The 15,651-nt window shown below is 56.8% G+C and overlaps 1 protein-coding gene and 1 pseudogene across 5 annotated transcripts in view; one reads left to right on the top strand and one right to left on the bottom strand.

The window, feature by feature from the left end:
* The first annotated feature begins 39 nt into the window (after positions 1-39).
* On the top strand, positions 40-13,130 carry VASP (vasodilator stimulated phosphoprotein). 4 transcript variants are annotated; one of them, XM_082710658.1, is made up of 13 exons: positions 40-425; positions 7,386-7,557; positions 7,654-7,819; positions 8,889-8,982; positions 9,482-9,531; positions 9,685-9,923; positions 10,081-10,178; positions 10,763-10,814; positions 10,970-11,006; positions 11,222-11,267; positions 11,439-11,529; positions 12,091-12,148; positions 12,272-13,130. In XM_082710658.1, exons 1-13 carry the CDS (start codon positions 421-423, stop codon positions 12,307-12,309), a joined length of 1,146 nt encoding a protein of 381 aa, XP_082566784.1. In that variant the 5' UTR covers positions 40-420; the 3' UTR covers positions 12,310-13,130. The 4 variants fall into 4 exon arrangements, with proteins under 4 accessions (XP_082566784.1, XP_082566786.1, XP_082566785.1 ...); XM_082710660.1 differs by having other exon boundaries at positions 76-425; positions 10,973-11,006; XM_082710659.1 differs by having other exon boundaries at positions 76-425; positions 10,078-10,178; positions 10,973-11,006.
* Positions 12,835-15,651, bottom strand: part of LOC309853036 (optic atrophy 3 protein homolog pseudogene) — a 19,927-nt pseudogene continuing 17,110 nt past the window's right edge. Inside the window, exon 2 of the transcript XR_014316608.1 lies at positions 12,835-15,056. The product of XR_014316608.1 is annotated as an optic atrophy 3 protein homolog pseudogene (transcript). The remainder of the gene's footprint in view (positions 15,057-15,651) is intronic.

Genomic DNA, 15,651 nt, shown 5'->3' with positions numbered 1-15,651 from the left:
CGTTGCCCTTTTAAGCGCCCTTCACCGCCCCCCCGCCACTGTCTTGAGGTGTCCGCGGCCCCTTTAAGGCGCAGAGCATTGTGGGTGCGGGGAGTGGAATTTTGGAACGAAATGTAGCGAAGAGAAGTACAGTAGTAAGAGTAACATTGTACCCGCTGCCGGCCGAGGGGGCGCGCCGCGGACGGGACGCCGCACCCCCTTTCTGCCGCAGGGACCCCGGATCAAACCTCCAGAGGGAGGAGGTGCCTGAGGACCCGCCCCGGCCCCGTCCACGTTCCCCCCAGGAAGCCGGACTCTATGGGGCGGGACCCTGGGGGAGACTGAGCAGAATCTGGAGCCAGCCCCGAACCCCTGAACCTTGAGCCAGGGGCGCCCCGGGAGCACCCACCCGTGGGTGCGCCGCTCTCCTGCTGAGCAGCCATGAGGTGAGCCTCGAACTGTCTCCAAACCCTTCCGCTCTCAGCGCGGGCTCCCCGCCCCGCCTTTGTCCCCCCTCCCCCAGCTTGCTCCCGGCTGGAATTTGGGGACAGGACACTGGGGGCCTCTGATTTGAGGCCGAGCCCCCTTGGACCAGTTCCAAATACTGACCACTTAGCCATGACTCCTAAGGCTGGGGGTGGTGCCTGGGAGGTTCTCCTGGGAGCCCACAGATTTAGGGGCGCTCTGAGGACTCCCGGATTTCTTAAAGACTTTTCAGAGAACCTCCAAGTTGGCAGATACTCCCTGCATAGAGGCCAGGATTTACTCATGGCTCAGACTCCCCCCAAATCTTAACTTAGGGTCTGGGAGGGATGGGGGGACCGGTTTGGGGGTCCCTGGGACCTGGAAGAGAGATTTGAGACATAGACCTTGGTTTGCTGGGTCTCCCTTTACGTGGCGCTGGAAAAAGCCTTACCAAGTGGGACCTCGCTTCTTAACTTCGGGTACTTAACCCTAAATTTGGGGGGGCTCTTGTCCTCCTGTGGAGGTTGGTGAGGATGGACCCACGGAACCAGACGCAGCCCAGAGGGTCTGGTTGGGACTCCCCTCCCCCGCCGCTCCCCACCTACATTCTGCTTAAAACAAGCGGTGCCTAGGACCGAGCTCCTGCGCTCAGCGCGGTGGGCGGCTCCCCGGCCCGGGGCCAGAAGGGCGGCCCCTCGCCCCCACCTGCGCGGTCCTGGAGAGGGAGGGGGCGCGGCAGCTGGGGGAAGAGGGGCCTTTGTCTTCCTGACTCACCTGTCGAGACAGCTGGTGTGGGGGAGCGGGCAAGGAGCGCTGTGGGCCGGCTGCTTTCCCCACCACGCGCCTCCCCCTCCTCTCACTACCACCCCCCTTCCTGGCCATCGGGAGCTGTGGGGTTGGGAGGGGCGCTGTAAAGCTTCAAGGTCATAGCCCTCTCCCCCTGGGACTCAGGCTTCCAAGACAGTTCCAGCTATCTTCCCAGGAATTTAATCCTGGGGGTGGGGAGCCCAAAGGGGTTTTGTCTTACCCCGTCCTCCCTCGGAACTCCTGGGCTTACCTGGGGGCGGGGCCAGTGTGGGCTGGGGGGCTGGAGTATACCCTCCCCCATTCTCCCCTCCCCCCGGCCCCCCCATAATCTCTCCCCCGGGGACTGAGCCTGACAATACTATCTCCCTTCCTCCACTCTCTCGGGGACTTCCTGCCCCCAAAGCCCCCAGCTTGATGGAGAGGCCCCCGAGGAGGACTGGGGATTAACCCCCTGGTGACCACATCCTCCCTCTTTCCCCTTACGTTCTCTTGCCTCTGCCCTCTGACATCAAGAGTGGCCCTGCTTTTTATGACCATTAGACAGTCCCCTCCTCATGCGTTCCTCCTGATGTGAAAGTGTTGGAAAATCTGGAGCCAGGAGGCAGCCACAGACACCCTCAAGGTCTCCTGCCTATCCCCATTATAGCAACATCTCTTCAAGGCCTGCCCTGGAGAGGGGGCATTTTTCGGGAGCGAGGCTCACTTCCCTCACCCTCTTCCCAGGGGACTCTCCTCTCCCACTGCTCCCCAGCCCCGCCCCTCGCCCCCCCCCTCGCGTTTCCGGTCCCAGGCACCGTGGAAGGCGGATGGCGGATGTCCGAGTTAGTGCTGCCTCACTCACTGTGAGACCGTAAAAGGGCAGGAGCAGTGTCTGGGCCGTCCTCCCGCCCCCCTCCCCCAGTCCCGGAGGCCTTGGCCCTCCCACAGGGCCCCCCTACTGCTGGATGAGGCCAAACCTCCCACCTCCTGGGGGGTGGGCAGGAATCCCACCAGAGGGTTACTTTCACCTCCTGGAGGGGTCTTCCCCGCCGATGGCCACACCCAACTTGCTGGGCTGTGCCCCCTCTTCCAGGACAGCTAGGATTCAAAAGACCCATGCCCCTGTATGAGGACACCTGGGGAAACTGAGTCTCAAAGAGAGAAAGGTCTGCCGGGGATGCCTCAGCAGTTCACAGGCAGTTTTGAGGGAGGGGAGGGGACTGGGATCCTCTGATTTCTGTCGGGTTTGGCCAGGGACAGCCTTGGGGGCAGTTGGAAGACAGGATGTTAAAATGGAAAATTACAAGATACCGTTCTTTTTCTCCCAGTTTGACAAATATTTGTTGAGTGTCTGCTGTGTGCAGGACTCAGCTGGGATTCTGGGAAGGCTGAGAAAGGGGGCAGAGGTCTGAGAGTCTCAGGGTAGAAGGGACTCAAGAAGTATTTGGGTCCATTTCTTTCCTCTTCCAGTAATGGTAATTATTGTTACCTTAAATTTTTTTTTTTAAGAACAGTAAGAGACCATTTGATCAAACATCTACTCTGTGCCAGGCACTGTATTATTATGACTGTGTCCCCACACCCCACCCGCGCAGGGGACAACGGAGGCACAGAGAAATTAAGTAAATCACCTATTAAACTCAGTTTGGAAGTAGGCAACTCTGGATTTGAATTTAGGGCAGTCTCCAGACTATTATGCTGTGACAGAAAAAGGAAAATAAAACCACACGTAACATGGTTTTCTCTATATGAACACTTAAGATACTGCAGATAAGCAAAAAGAACCCTTTAGCTTCCTGTTTATTTGTGGGAAACTGAGGCTTATTCGGGAGGAGGGACAAGAGTGAACCCACAGAAAACCAAATACCCTAGATCTGATTCCTTACCTAGGCTTGTTGCAAAGATTTGCAGTCTGAAAGGGTTGGAGTTGTGGGGTGAATTACAAGTTTGGTAGGCTAAAGAGGCTGTGGGCTAAATCCCAAGGAGGGGGAATGAAGGGGTGAGGGAAGGGCAAGCCTCTAATCTGGAAGGCTTGAGTAAACCAGAGTGACTAGGCTTGATTGCCTCCAGTGATGAGAAACCCTCTTCCTCCTGTTTTGACGCTTAGCTGCCAGAGCAGAGTCTGTGCCAAGTTCCAGGTTCTGAGCTTAGGGTTTTTCTTATCGCTCTATATCCTTACAGCAAACCCAGTGAGTTTTGGTTTCCAGGGCTGGAAACTGCAGCTCAGAGACGTGAAGCCACGTAGCAAGGGAGTAACTTGTGCCCTTTGTCATCCGCCACATGTTTGGAGTTTTCCAGAACGTAGGGACTTCTGGGGGAGGTGTGGGGTCCTGGGTTGGCTGGGAGTGACGGCTCTCTCCTGTCAAATCGAGGGGAGCCCATGGGAATTAGGCGTACCTCTGGTTCAGACCCGCTCCCTGATCCCTGGGCTGTGGGATTTTTCCATTCAAGCTTTTGCCTGGTTTAGAGTTGTATTTTTGAACCTAAGTAATGAATTAGTGTTTTCTAGGTAATACCTGCCCTTTGGTTGAAAAAGAGAAAAGAAATAAGCAATTCAAAAGGGTAAACAGCACAAAACATCCATTTCCTCCCTCCTTCCTCAGGCAGCCCAGTGGTGGGCGGGGGCCCTCCTCTGAGCCAGCCACGGGTAGCCTCCTGAGAAGCAACCTCTGCCTAAGTCACCTCACCTCCCCCAACAACCCCCCACCCGCGTGCAGATGTATTTATATCCCCTCACCTTTTTTTTTAAACCTCTTATCCACACCAGTTTCTACCTCGCTTCTTAAAAAATTCAGCTTAGCTGCTCCCGCATCTTTTTTTTTTTTTAAAGATTATTTATTTATTTGACAGAGAGAGAGAGAGAGAGAGAGAGATCACAAGTAGGCAGAGAGTCAGGCAGAGAGAGAAAGAGGGGAGGAAGCAGGCTCCCTGCTGATGAAGTTCTAGAGCCTAGGTGAGGTTCGGTGGGCTGAGGTCCGGAGCCGATGACCAGGAAAGAATTCTTGAGACATCTTTGGTGCAAAATGAGTACAAGGCGCCAGCTTTTGCTTTGTCCTCAGTCAGCCTCGTGCTCCCTCATCAGTGCCAAGCAGAGAGCCCGATGCGGGACTCGATCCAAAGACCCTGAGATCATGACCTGAGTCGAAGGCAGAGGCTTAACCCACTGAGTCACCCAGGTGCCCCTGTTCCCTCATCTTTAAATGAGGTTAAGAACTTGGGTAGACCAGGGTTCAAATTTGAGCCCCTTTTCATTCTTGCTGGATGACATGGGACAAGCGTCTTCACCTCTCTGTGCCCATGGCTGCTCCTCTGTGAAAAGGGTGAGCACCAGAGCCCATGCCGTGAGGTCACGGGCAGAGGGGGGCCCGGAGCCTAAAACAGTGTCTGGGGCGCAAAGCTAACCCATGAACGTCAGCACCTTCGTGGAGAATTTTTCCTTTTAACCATGAACAACTAAGTGGCGAAGGCATATCTGCTGTGTGCCGGGCAGCCTTCTGTTTTGTGGGGACATAGCTGGGAACAGAAAGAAAAAGCAGTCTCTGCCCTGACAGTTTGGTAGGGGAGACAGGGATCCGAAGGGCAGGATCCCTGCTGTGACTTATGGACCAGGACCAGAAGGAGGGGTTTTTCCAGATAGGGTAGTCAGGGAGGGCTTCTCAGAAGAGGTAGCATGTAAGTGGAGACCTGAAGGAGGTGAGAATACAGGTTGAGGAAGAAAAATGCACAGGCCTGAGGGGGTAATCTGTCTGGCAGTGCTGAAGGAGCAGCATGGAGGCCAGTGGGGCTGGAACAGAGAGGGCTGTGGGGCTGGAACAGCAAGCTTGAGGGAGGGAAGGGATGAGATCAGAGATCACACAGCTCACGCAGACCACAGAGAGAACTTGGCTTTTATTCTGCGGGGAGCCACGGGAGCTTTCCGAGAAGAGGAGGGACACGGTCTGACTTGTGTTCTAACAGGCTCCTTGTACTGTAATGGGGACACTGTGGCCTGGAGAGGGGCAGGACTAGCCTGGGGTCACTCCGCAGACGCCCAGTTCTCCAGCCAGGCCAGACACTCAGCAGGGCAAGTGTGCTTGGGAGAGCAAAGTGCAGCCAGGGTGGGGTAGCAACTCCAGCCCTGGGCTCCTGGCCAGAGTCTGCTCTGGGTGTGGGTGGCAGGTGTGGGCGAGGTCCTAACCTTGTCCTGCCAGGGGCACTGGGAGCCAGAAACAGTCCCCGCGGCTACACTTGTCTGGAAACAGCACCTGAAATTGGGGTAGGGCCCACGCAGTCTCCGGCGGTTAAGACTGTGGACCTGAGAGCCAGGTGGCCCAGGTTCAAATGCTCACTCTGCTGCTTACCAGCTGTGTGATCCTGGCCAAGTCACTTGACCTCTCTGGGCCTCCAGTTACAGTCCTCACTTGCAAAACGAAGATGAAATAGGGCCCAGCTTGGAGGGCTGCAGTGAGAATAAAATGAGTGTCTCTGGAAAGGACTTAGAGCGCCTGACTAGCCCAGTAAGAGGGAGGTGCATCAATTGAATAAACTTAGGGGGAGGAACGGGGCGGGGGCAGGGGGCGGGGGCGGTGCTCAGCTTCCTGGCCTAGGAACCAGGAGCTGGGTCTGCTGAGGGGCTTTTCCTGTCCTGCCTTTAACAAGGCTAGCGTCACACCCCAGCCCCCAGCGCCGGTGGAGACGGAGCCACTGCCTGTGCCCGGTATAATTTATCTCCCCGGAAACCCCTGACCACCAACTTCCTCTTTTCAGGAAAAAGTCTGCTGGGGGTTGGGGTGGGGTGGGGACTAGTGCTTCCCCCTGGTCTGTGTGTGACCTTGGGCAAGTCACTTCCCATCTGGAAGCCTGAGTTTCCTCATTGGGGGAGAGGGCTTGGGACCAGCCCAGAAGGACTGGTGGGGGCTCCCCAGCAGGTTGTGTTCTGGGTGCCCTGAAAGGGATGCTGACAGTTACTAAGCACTAGGTACGTGCCAGGCACTGTGCCAAGAGCTTTCTGTGCCCAGACTCCATTTTTCCCTCCCACTGCCCTGCGAATCGGCTGGAAGACCCCCACTTTGCCGGCCAGGAAGAAGAGTTACCTGGGTGGGAGGGTGGATTCCCTGAGTCACATGGAGTAGGCCTCTCAGTGAGGATTTGAACCCAGGTCTGTCGATGTGAGATCCTCAACTCTGAACCAGTTTCCTGACCCTTCCCCGCCAAGCCTGAGTCAGATGACGTTTTCTCCAGGAAGGCCTCCCTGACCCCAGGCCAGGGCAGGTGCTCCTTCTGGGCACCCCAGCCCTGGCCTTGGGTTGGCCCCATCTGGGGACAGGAGCGTCTCCTGCCCTGGAGGGCGGGGCTGGGGCTGTCCGGATCATTGCCCAAGACCTCAGCTTGACAGAGCAGGGAGTGTCTGCTGATGGCCGCTGGTGCCCCGGGGGAGCCGGATGGATGGGGCGGAAGAGCCTGGGATCTAGCATCCATGCCCAGCGTCCTGCAGACCTCACCCTTTCCCTCCTGGAGCCTTGGCTTCCTCTTCTGACCTGAGCAGGGAGTGGGGGCTGGGGACGGACGGGTCAAGCACCCTGGCAGAGACAGGGAAACCGAGTCTGAGAGTACCAGGCTAGTCCCCAGTGCTGCCCAGAGCTCCTGCTGGGTCCCCACTGTCCCACTTCTGAGTCCCCTCATCCAGTTAGCTCACCTGTGTTCCTCTGCATCTGTCTGTCCATCTCCCCACTCTGTCTTCCTCCATCTGTCTGTCTGTCTGACTCCCTTCCGTGCTTGTCGGTCTCTCCAGGCCCTGCCTTTCTGATTTGTTCCCGGTCTGTCTGTCTGTCTGTCTTTGTCTCTCCTTTCTCCCCTCTCTCCCCACATCTGTTTGTTCGTATGTTTGTCTCTTCCCGTCTGTCTGTCTGACGCTTCCTCTCCCTCATGTTCCCAGTTCGCCCGTGTCTCTGTCTCCCTCTGTTCCACCTGTCAGCTTCTCTCTCCCAGGTTCTGCTTGGTCTCCCCATCCGCCTGTCTCTGACCTTCTCCCCTCTCAGGGTGTCTGCCTCCCCCTCACATGCCGGGAAGCCCTGAGTGTCCCTGGGAGACCCAGATGCAGGTGATGGGCCCCTTGGAGGGTGGGGGCCGTGCTCCCCTCTGCTAACCTGACCTTGGCCCTGCTCCCCTCCCCGCAGTGAGACGGTTATCTGCTCCAGCTGGGCCACTGTCATGCTTTACGATGACAGCAATAAGCGATGGCTGCCGGCAGGCACAGGCCCCCAGGCTTTCAGCCGCGTCCAGATCTACCACAACCCCACAGCCAATTCCTTCCGGGTGGTTGGTTGGAAGATGCAGCCGGAACAGCAGGTGAAGACTCTGCCCCCCTCTCCCTCTCCCTCTGTGGTCCCCGGGCCCCCACCCCTGCAACCCTGCATCCTCACCCATCTTTCCCCTCCTGCCAAGGTGGTCATCAACTGTGCCATCGTCCGGGGTATCAAGTATAACCAGGCCACCCCCAGCTTCCACCAGTGGCGTGACGCCCGCCAGGTCTGGGGCCTCAACTTCGGGAGCAAAGAGGACGCAGCACAGTTCGCAGCAGCCATGGCCAGTGCCCTAGAGGCATTGGAAGGTGAGTCGGGGGGAGCTCCAGAGCCCTGCCTGGGGGCTGCTGCTTTACCACCCCCAAATCACCCCTTGTTCTCTTTAATTGCTTCTGCACTGCTCCCCTGGAGAAATCCAGTGAGAACTTTGTCAAGGCTCCTGTGTGCCCCTTGTGCACCCAGCGATTCCTGAAGGAATGTGTCTACACACACGCACACGCACACACACACACACACACACACACACACCCAGGGGCCCACCTCCCCAATCCAGATCTGAATCCGGATCCTTCCAGGCCCCAGAAGGCCCCTGTGCCCTTTCACTAGGTCGCTGTTGTAGTGACGGGTCATGGGTTAGTTTTCTGGCCTCACTCTTGAGAAAGAGATCATCAGTGTTGGGATTTCTTAAATGTGAGCGCGTACAGGTATTCTGGTTCGGTTGGGCCCCAGGTGCGGCCCAAGCCTCTGCGTCTGTAACCCGGGCCCTGGTCATAAGGCTGTCCGTGCAGACTCCGAAGGGCGAGGCTTTAGGAGACCGTGGGGCATCCAGGGTCTGGCGGGGGGGGGGGGGTGCTGCTGTCCGACTTCTCATCCCCCCAATGGCAGAGTCATTTGCTTTCTGGGGCAAGCTCCTCGCCAGTGGGGAAGGGCTTGCTCGGCTGGGGGTACAGAAGAGTACAGTGGGTGGTTCAGGTTGTGGGGGGAGGAAGACACTCCCAACCTTTCAAGCATTCTTGGGCTGGGGTCTGAGTGGCGGAGACAGTGCTTAAGAGCCCTGATGCTAGAGATCAGCCTGAATTGGTCTTGTTCACGCGAGCTCTGGTCTGCAAGGCGTGGGGCAGGTGACTGTGGGCTTCTGCTGGGAGTCATCACAGCACCGGCCTCATTTCTGCACGGACAAGATAGGCTGGTGCCCTCCTTCATCCCGCACCCAGGCCTGACCTGCGTCCCACAATGCAGCCCCAGGGTCAGGGTCCTGGAGGAAGGAGGAAGCGAGCACCTCTGGGAGGGATTCCTGGAAGAGCTGAGGGACAGTGTCACAGGGTGAGGCAGCGTTCTGGGGTTGACTCACCAGGCTTTTCTACTCTCGCCTTCCAGGAGGGGGGCCCCCGCCACCCCCACCACCTGCGGCACCTTCCACCTGGTCTGTCCAGAACGGTCCCACCCCAGAGGAGGTGGAGCAGCAGAAAAGGTGGGGCCGGCCCCTGGGTGGAGAACCGTACCAGCACCCGCGTTCTAGGATGTTCCAGAACCCCCGGCTCCCAGAGTGGAGAACGCTCCAGCGTTCACTTTCCACAATGCTCCTACTGCTCCCTGGGGAGCTAGAAATGAAGGGCTTTCAGAAAACCCCACCTCCAGGAGTCTGAGAAACTCCCCCACTCAGAGTTGCAGAACCTTCTGACCCCCTCAAGCCCTGGATTCCCACATACCCCGAGTCCAAAAGTTGGTTGTTTAAAAGATCTGGGGCATTTTGTAATTCCCATGTTCCTGACAGTCTGATGACTGGAATGGTCACATCTCGGTCCCACCCTGTCCCTGCCCTTCCCCCCATCTCTTTCCTGGGACCCTGGGGGAGGAAGGCAAGGGCAGGGATTGGCAGTCCACCTCCCTGGAGACCTGGGAGAGAAGCTGGGAGGTTGCTGGTCATCCCTGGGGCCCTGAGTGATGGCTGTTCCGTCACCCCTTCTCAGGCAGCAGCCGGGCCCACCAGAGCACATGGAGCGTCGAGTCTCCAATGCAGGTGATGATTGCTCAGTGGCCTTGGGGGGGATGGAGGGGGATAGGGGGGACGGGGACCCGGGGTTGGGGGGGCTCCCTGAGGAGGGGTGCGCCAGCTGGATAATGAGAAGTGAGGCTCCTCTCTTAACACCCTCCTTTTCTGTGTTTCTTCCAGGAGGCCCACCTGCTCCTCCAGCTGGGGGACCACCCCCACCGCCAGGACCTCCTCCTCCTCCTGGTCCCCCCCCACCCCCTGGTGCCCCCTCAGGGGTCTCCGCTGCAGGGCATGGAGCAGGGGGAGGCCCGCCTCCTGCACCCCCTCTCCCCACAGCACAAGGCCCCAGTGGTGGGGGAACAGGGGCCCCCGGCCTTGCGGCAGCCATCGCTGGAGCCAAACTCAGGAAAGTCAGCAAGGTGAGGGGGCCACGCCGGGCAGGATGTGGGGCGACGGCTCTGATGGAATAATGGGATGAGGCCAGAGTTGCTGGGGATGGGGTGCATCACAGGAGGGCTGGAGGGGGCCAAGAAACCCACCCATAAAGTCCCCTCCTCTTTGTAATTTCTCCAGCAGGAGGAGGCCTCAGGGGGGCCCTCAGCCCCCAAGACAGAGAGCACCCGGAGCACGGGTGGGGGGCTCATGGAAGAGATGAACGCCATGCTGGCCCGGAGGTGAGCCTGAGCCTGGAGCCATCAGTGCCTTGGAAAGCTCTGGAGAGAAACCCCTCAGACCCGCAGTTAGCACCTGGAGATTCCAGTTCAGTAGGGCGAGGTCGGGGGAGGGCTCAGATTCCGGCTTGGTCTGTTTCTTTGGGTGAAAGTTCCCTCTTTGACAGGCAGATTTGGGTATAATGCTGGAGATTCCATTCTCCTGAGATGGCTGAGATTTGGAACCACCGAGTTCCTCCAGAATTGCCTCCAGAATGTTCTGAAATCCAGAATTCTAGGACCTCAGGAGGTCTCCCCTTAGGAGAGCCTGCCTCAGAATCTTGGAAACTCCGATCCCCAGAATCCCAGCTGCCTGAGACAGAGACTTCCACCCTTAGAATTCTGTGATTCCTAAATGTGAGAATCGTAAGCCCCCACCCTAGTTGGAGAGCGGCACTCTTCAGTGACTTCTAAAACTCCAGTTTCCTTAGCCTTGGAGAATTGCAGAACTCTACACCTTAGACTCCACCTTTCTAGAACTCTGGTAAGAATTACTGAGTGGCTGAGGGAGGGCTGAAGTCATCTGTTTTTACCTGTCCCTCCTGCAGAAGGAAAGCCACACAAGTTGGGGAGAAACCCCCCAAGGATGAATCCGCTAATGTGAGTTAGGGGCTCTTCCTGCCATCCGCACCTTAGGCCATACCGTTTGGGCAGGGCGACTGGGGAGGGCCTGGGGTGCGCTAGGAATGGGCGGGGTTTGAAGCCAGAGGAGGAGAATGAGCCCTCCGTCTCATGACAGTTTTATTTCCCACCAGCAGGAGGAGCCAGAGGCCAGAGTCCCAGCCCAGAGCGGTGAGTGAGCCAGTCTACCCTGCAGAAACTATGAGTCTCAGGGTGCCCTATTCTCACAGGGAATGCCCTCTGATGGGGGGAGTCTGTGCAAACAATGATGGGAATTCGAGTCTCCTAAGAAGGTTCTTGGAATAGGAACTGATGGGGCTGGGGGGAAAGATGCAGGCGGGGCATTCCTTGTCCCTGATCTTCCTGATTCGTCGCCTTTCCCCCAGAACCTGTGCGGAGACCTTGGGAGAAGAACAGCACAACTTTGCCGAGGTGGGCCATCCATGCTGGGGCCCCACCCCCCTATAAATAGGAGGGATTTGCCAAATTCGTGTACCTTTCCTTGTAGGAAGGAGCACAATGGGACCCCCGGACCGGGAAGCAGGGGATCCTGACCCCTCTCTCTAACCTCATTTTTGTTCCAAATCACACCGACTCTCCTAGGATGAAGTCCTCTTCTTCTGTGACCGCTTCTGAGGCCCATCCCTCTACACCCAGCTCCAGTGATGAGTCAGACCTGGAGAGAGTGAAACAGGTAGCTTGGGGAGGGGCCCCGAGGTGAAGTTGGGGGGCCAGAAAGGAGCCATAGGAAGAAAGAAGATCTGGGTCCAAACTCTAACACCAACCTGCCCTAGGATTCTATGAAAAGGCCTCAGAAACCTCAGTTTTCCCACCTGAGAAAGGGAGGGATTGAATCAGAGCAGGGAGGACTCACAGACCACAACTCCTTTTCCTGTGCTGGGGACAGACCTTACTAATCTACTACTGCACCCAGAGGCCTTTCCAGCACACTAGATCCAGACAGCCAGCATCAACTGGAACTGGCAGGAGACTGGATTGTATTTCCCGGCCCTGGTGCTGGTTGCTCTCCAGTCCTTTTCATCTGGCTTCAAGGATCCAGAATTTCCCCCTAGAATTTTCTAGTTACTCTGTGGCCTTATCAGTGATGTCACTATGCGTGTTTGGGGTGTGTGTGTGTGTGTGTGTGAGTGTGTCTTGAACCTTCTACCTCTGGCCCTTCGGTCATTAAGACGGGGCAGCTTCATTTCTGCAGTCCAAGAGCCCTTTCTGATTGGTTATACCCCATTATTTCCAGGAGCTTCTGGAAGAGGTGAGGAAGGAACTACAGAAAGTAAAAGAGGAAATAATTGAAGGTGAGGTTGTTTTTTATTTTAAGCATATATTTTGGAGGCATTGCGCCTCCTGGAAGGGCCCCGTGTTGTAAGGGAAGGAGGAAGAGGCTCTGCCCCTGATCTCTGGCCCTTGTTTCCTTCCAGCGTTTGTCCAGGAGCTGAGGAAGCGGGGATCTCCCTGACCACAGGGCCCCAGAAGATCCCATATCTCCTTTCTGCACACCCGCCTGTTACCCCGCTTTCCCTGCCTTGACTTGACTTGGAATTGGCTGAAGACTACAAAGGAACGCATCTTCCCCACTCCCCCTCCTACTTGGAAAATTCCAAAGGGGTGTGGCTTCCTTGGTTTCCCCCCTACGCCCACACCCATACTGGCTGCTGATTGGCTGGGGAGGCCCCTGTCCTTTGCTCCCTTTGGTCCTTCCCCTCCGCCATCCCCTTGGGGCTGGTTCCTCTGTTGGGGATGTACCAATTAACCCCACAGTAAGGGGGAAGGAAAGAGGGAATTTCACATTCCCTTGTTCTAGATTCACTTTAACGCTTAATGCCTTCGAATTTTTGTTTTTTTAAGAAAAAAAGTATATATATATATATTTAGGTTGGGGGGAAGGGAAATTTTGTTTCTCTTTGGTTTTGATAAAATTGGGGTGTGGGGAATTTTTTTTAAATGCTATACCCCAGGCTTGTCCCATTTGGGGCAGATATATGGGGGGGGGGGTGTCCTACCAGGCTGGGGGCACCTCCCCTACCCTCACCCCAGGGAGCTCCCTTCCCTTTGGCTCCTTCCCCTTTTCTATGAGGAATTAAGATGCTATAACTTTTTGGAACCTCAGTTTTTTGGTTTTTTATTTGGGTAGGTTTTGGGGTCCAGGCCATTTTTACCCCCTGGGGAAAATAAGATGAGGGAGAAAGGAAAAGGGAAGGAAACTTCTCCTCTCCCACCTTCACCTTTAGCTTCTTGAAAATGGACCCCAACGGAATAAATCTGCCAGTTTTTTATAAATGTGAAGATTGCTGGATTGATTCAAAGGCCTGCTCTGATGAGGATGGGGGCTGCCCCTCCCACAGTAATCCACCTTCCCCTCCTCTTCCTCCTTCCCACCCTGTACCTGTTCCAGTTCCCAGATCTACCACCCTGAAAAAGCTAAGGACAGTCCCTTGCTATGTGGCATTGGGCAAGTCCTTTTGCTACCCCCAGGCCTCAGTTTCCTCATCTGGGAAACAGCTTATAGGATGACTCTGCCCAGTTCCCTCTGGGAATCCTCCCAGCTTCTCTGCTAAAACCAGTGAGCCTTGTACCCATTTTGCAGATGTACGCCATGCTTCTCAGACACATTCTTACAGATGACTTCTTTACCCCAGAGTGCCTTTAATTGTGAAACTTACAGTTTAAAAAAAATCAGAATTCAGAAATGACAGAGCTCATACACACCCCCTTTGGTGGTTCAGTGGGTTGGCAGGTCATAGGTTGGGTAGCTAACCTTGCCTGGTTGGAATTTTCCATTTGGATGGGGGTGGGGAACTTCAGGGCTGGAGGAAGCCTTTGTAGGAAGGAAGGTGAGGGTTAGCTGGGTGATCGGTCTGAAGGCAAGAAAGAAGAAGGAATCCCTGAGTACTCAAGAGCAGGTTTGGATGGGAGATGGGGGGTGACAGGTGCCCCATGAGGTAGGGGAACAGGTGGGGGATTCCTATAAGGGGCCAGCAGAGGACAGTGGACAAGGACAACAGTAGGTCCAGAACTTGAGACAGGTAAACAAAGCTAAGACCAAAACACAGAATGGTTCATCCCTAGGCACCACCAATTTTTCTACCCGGGAGGACCAACTCCAGTGGAACAGACCACAGAAGGTCCAGGTGGGAATGGGGATGGAGGGGGGTCCTGCACAGCTTCTCCATGTGTTATGGCACAGACTAAAGGGAGGGGGTATCTGTTGGGATGACCACTTGAGGTACCAATGGATGGTGGTACAGTCCACAGGGGGACTCAACCTAAGACAGTCCCAAGATCCATCCTTGTCTGCCCCCTCCAAGTGAGGTAGATGGAAAATGAAGGGATCTGCAAGTCGCCTGGGAGTTTGCATTTTCCTTACAATGGTCTTTGCCAATGAAGAAGGGGGAGAGGGTGTTCTGGTGTAATGGATGGGGGGCAGGAAGCCACTCACATGAGTGGAAGTATGAGTGACGGAATGAGTTAGCTAGGTCCATGTGTCCTGCTGGCCCATCTAGTAGTGGGTGGGTGGGATCCAGTGGAAGACCATGTCTTTCCATGACACAGTGCTGAATCAGTGGACTGGGAAGGCAGGGGGACTGCTGGAACGTTTCACCCACTAGTGGGTGAAGTCCCTGTGGAAAGTACCACCGAGCAGGTTAGTCGGGACGTGACCAAAAAGCCCGGTGGCCCCAGCCTCCCTTATGCCCCTAAAAGGACTGAGTGGTATTAGCTGGGCCGGTTCAGGAAGGGACAGTGTGGACAGGAAGAGGTCAGGTCGGAGACATCACAGCCACATCGAAGACCAAGGTCCCGCACGCGGCCCCTATTCCTTGGGCGGTGCCTCGGGCGCGGCCGGGGGGTCCCGGGCGCAGAGCTGGGCGCGCACCTCCCGCATCTGCGCCCGCAGCTCGTCCACCGCGCTCTGCAGCGGCGCCGCCTGCACGCGATCCTGCAGGGCCTCCAGCGCCAGCGCCAGGTGGTCCACCTCGTCCCGCATCGTGCTCCAGGCGGCGTGCCGGTCCGTCTCCTTGCGCCGCTGCTGCGCCTGGTGGCGCCAGTACTCCAGCACCAGGCAGCCGCAGGCCACCATGAAGATGGTGGCCTCGCCCAGCAGCTCGGCGCCCAGCTCCGCGGCCGCGTTCTCGTTCAGCGGCTTGACGGCTTGCATACTGAAGCCCATGAGGCGCATCTTGGTGCGCATCTCCGCCCAGTGGTACACTGCGGGGGAAGAGGGGTAAGGGATCTTTGGCGCGGGAGCCGCGACAATCCCCGCCCTTCGACGCCTCGGTGTCCAGGCCGGAGCAATGGGCACACGGCAGCCAGAATCGCCGGCGTTAGTGAGTGGGCGCCTTGAAGAGGACCGGCTTGGGGGCGGAGGCCGTCATCTGGCCCGGGGTGTCTAGAAGAGTCTAGAAGATTCTGGCGAGCAGCCAGGCATGAAAATTGCTGCTCTGTAGGGGAGGTCCTGAGTGGGGGCCGCACCTCGGGGGTGGGGGTGGGGGGTCACAGATCACCGGCAGGTGTAAAACTTGCTGCTTCAGCTCCTTCCCCAGCGCGCTCGAGGGCCCGCCAGGCTCCTCCCATCCTCCCCTAAAGGTGGCGCTGACACTCGCGATCTCTAGACGCGCGGCCGCTTCGGGGGTTTCCGGCTTAAGCCAGGCTGCGCTAACTTCTTTACCTCATCACTTATTCAGGTGAATAAGGGCTGGGAGCATTGTCATCGTCCATAAACACAACATAAGCACAACATAGATGCTGAAACCCGAGTCACTCCAGGAATCATTAATATCCATCCACAGACAAGTAGTTGCTG

The sequence above is a fragment of the Mustela nivalis genome, assembly GCF_964662115.1.
Source record: "Mustela nivalis genome assembly, chromosome: 18".
NCBI classification, from domain to species: domain Eukaryota; kingdom Metazoa; phylum Chordata; class Mammalia; order Carnivora; family Mustelidae; genus Mustela; species Mustela nivalis.
The sequence above is the reverse complement of the archived record's forward strand: the minus strand, read 5'-3'. Positions and strand labels throughout refer to the sequence as shown.

Excerpts from the sequence above, each read along its gene's own strand:
- VASP (XM_082710657.1), top strand. Across the intron at positions 10,815-10,969 it reads CCAAGGATGAATCCGCTAAT|CAGGAGGAGCCAGAGGCCAG; the intron begins GTGAGTTAGGGG and ends ATTTCCCACCAG. Across the intron at positions 11,530-12,090 it reads ACCTGGAGAGAGTGAAACAG|GAGCTTCTGGAAGAGGTGAG; the intron begins GTAGCTTGGGGA and ends CATTATTTCCAG.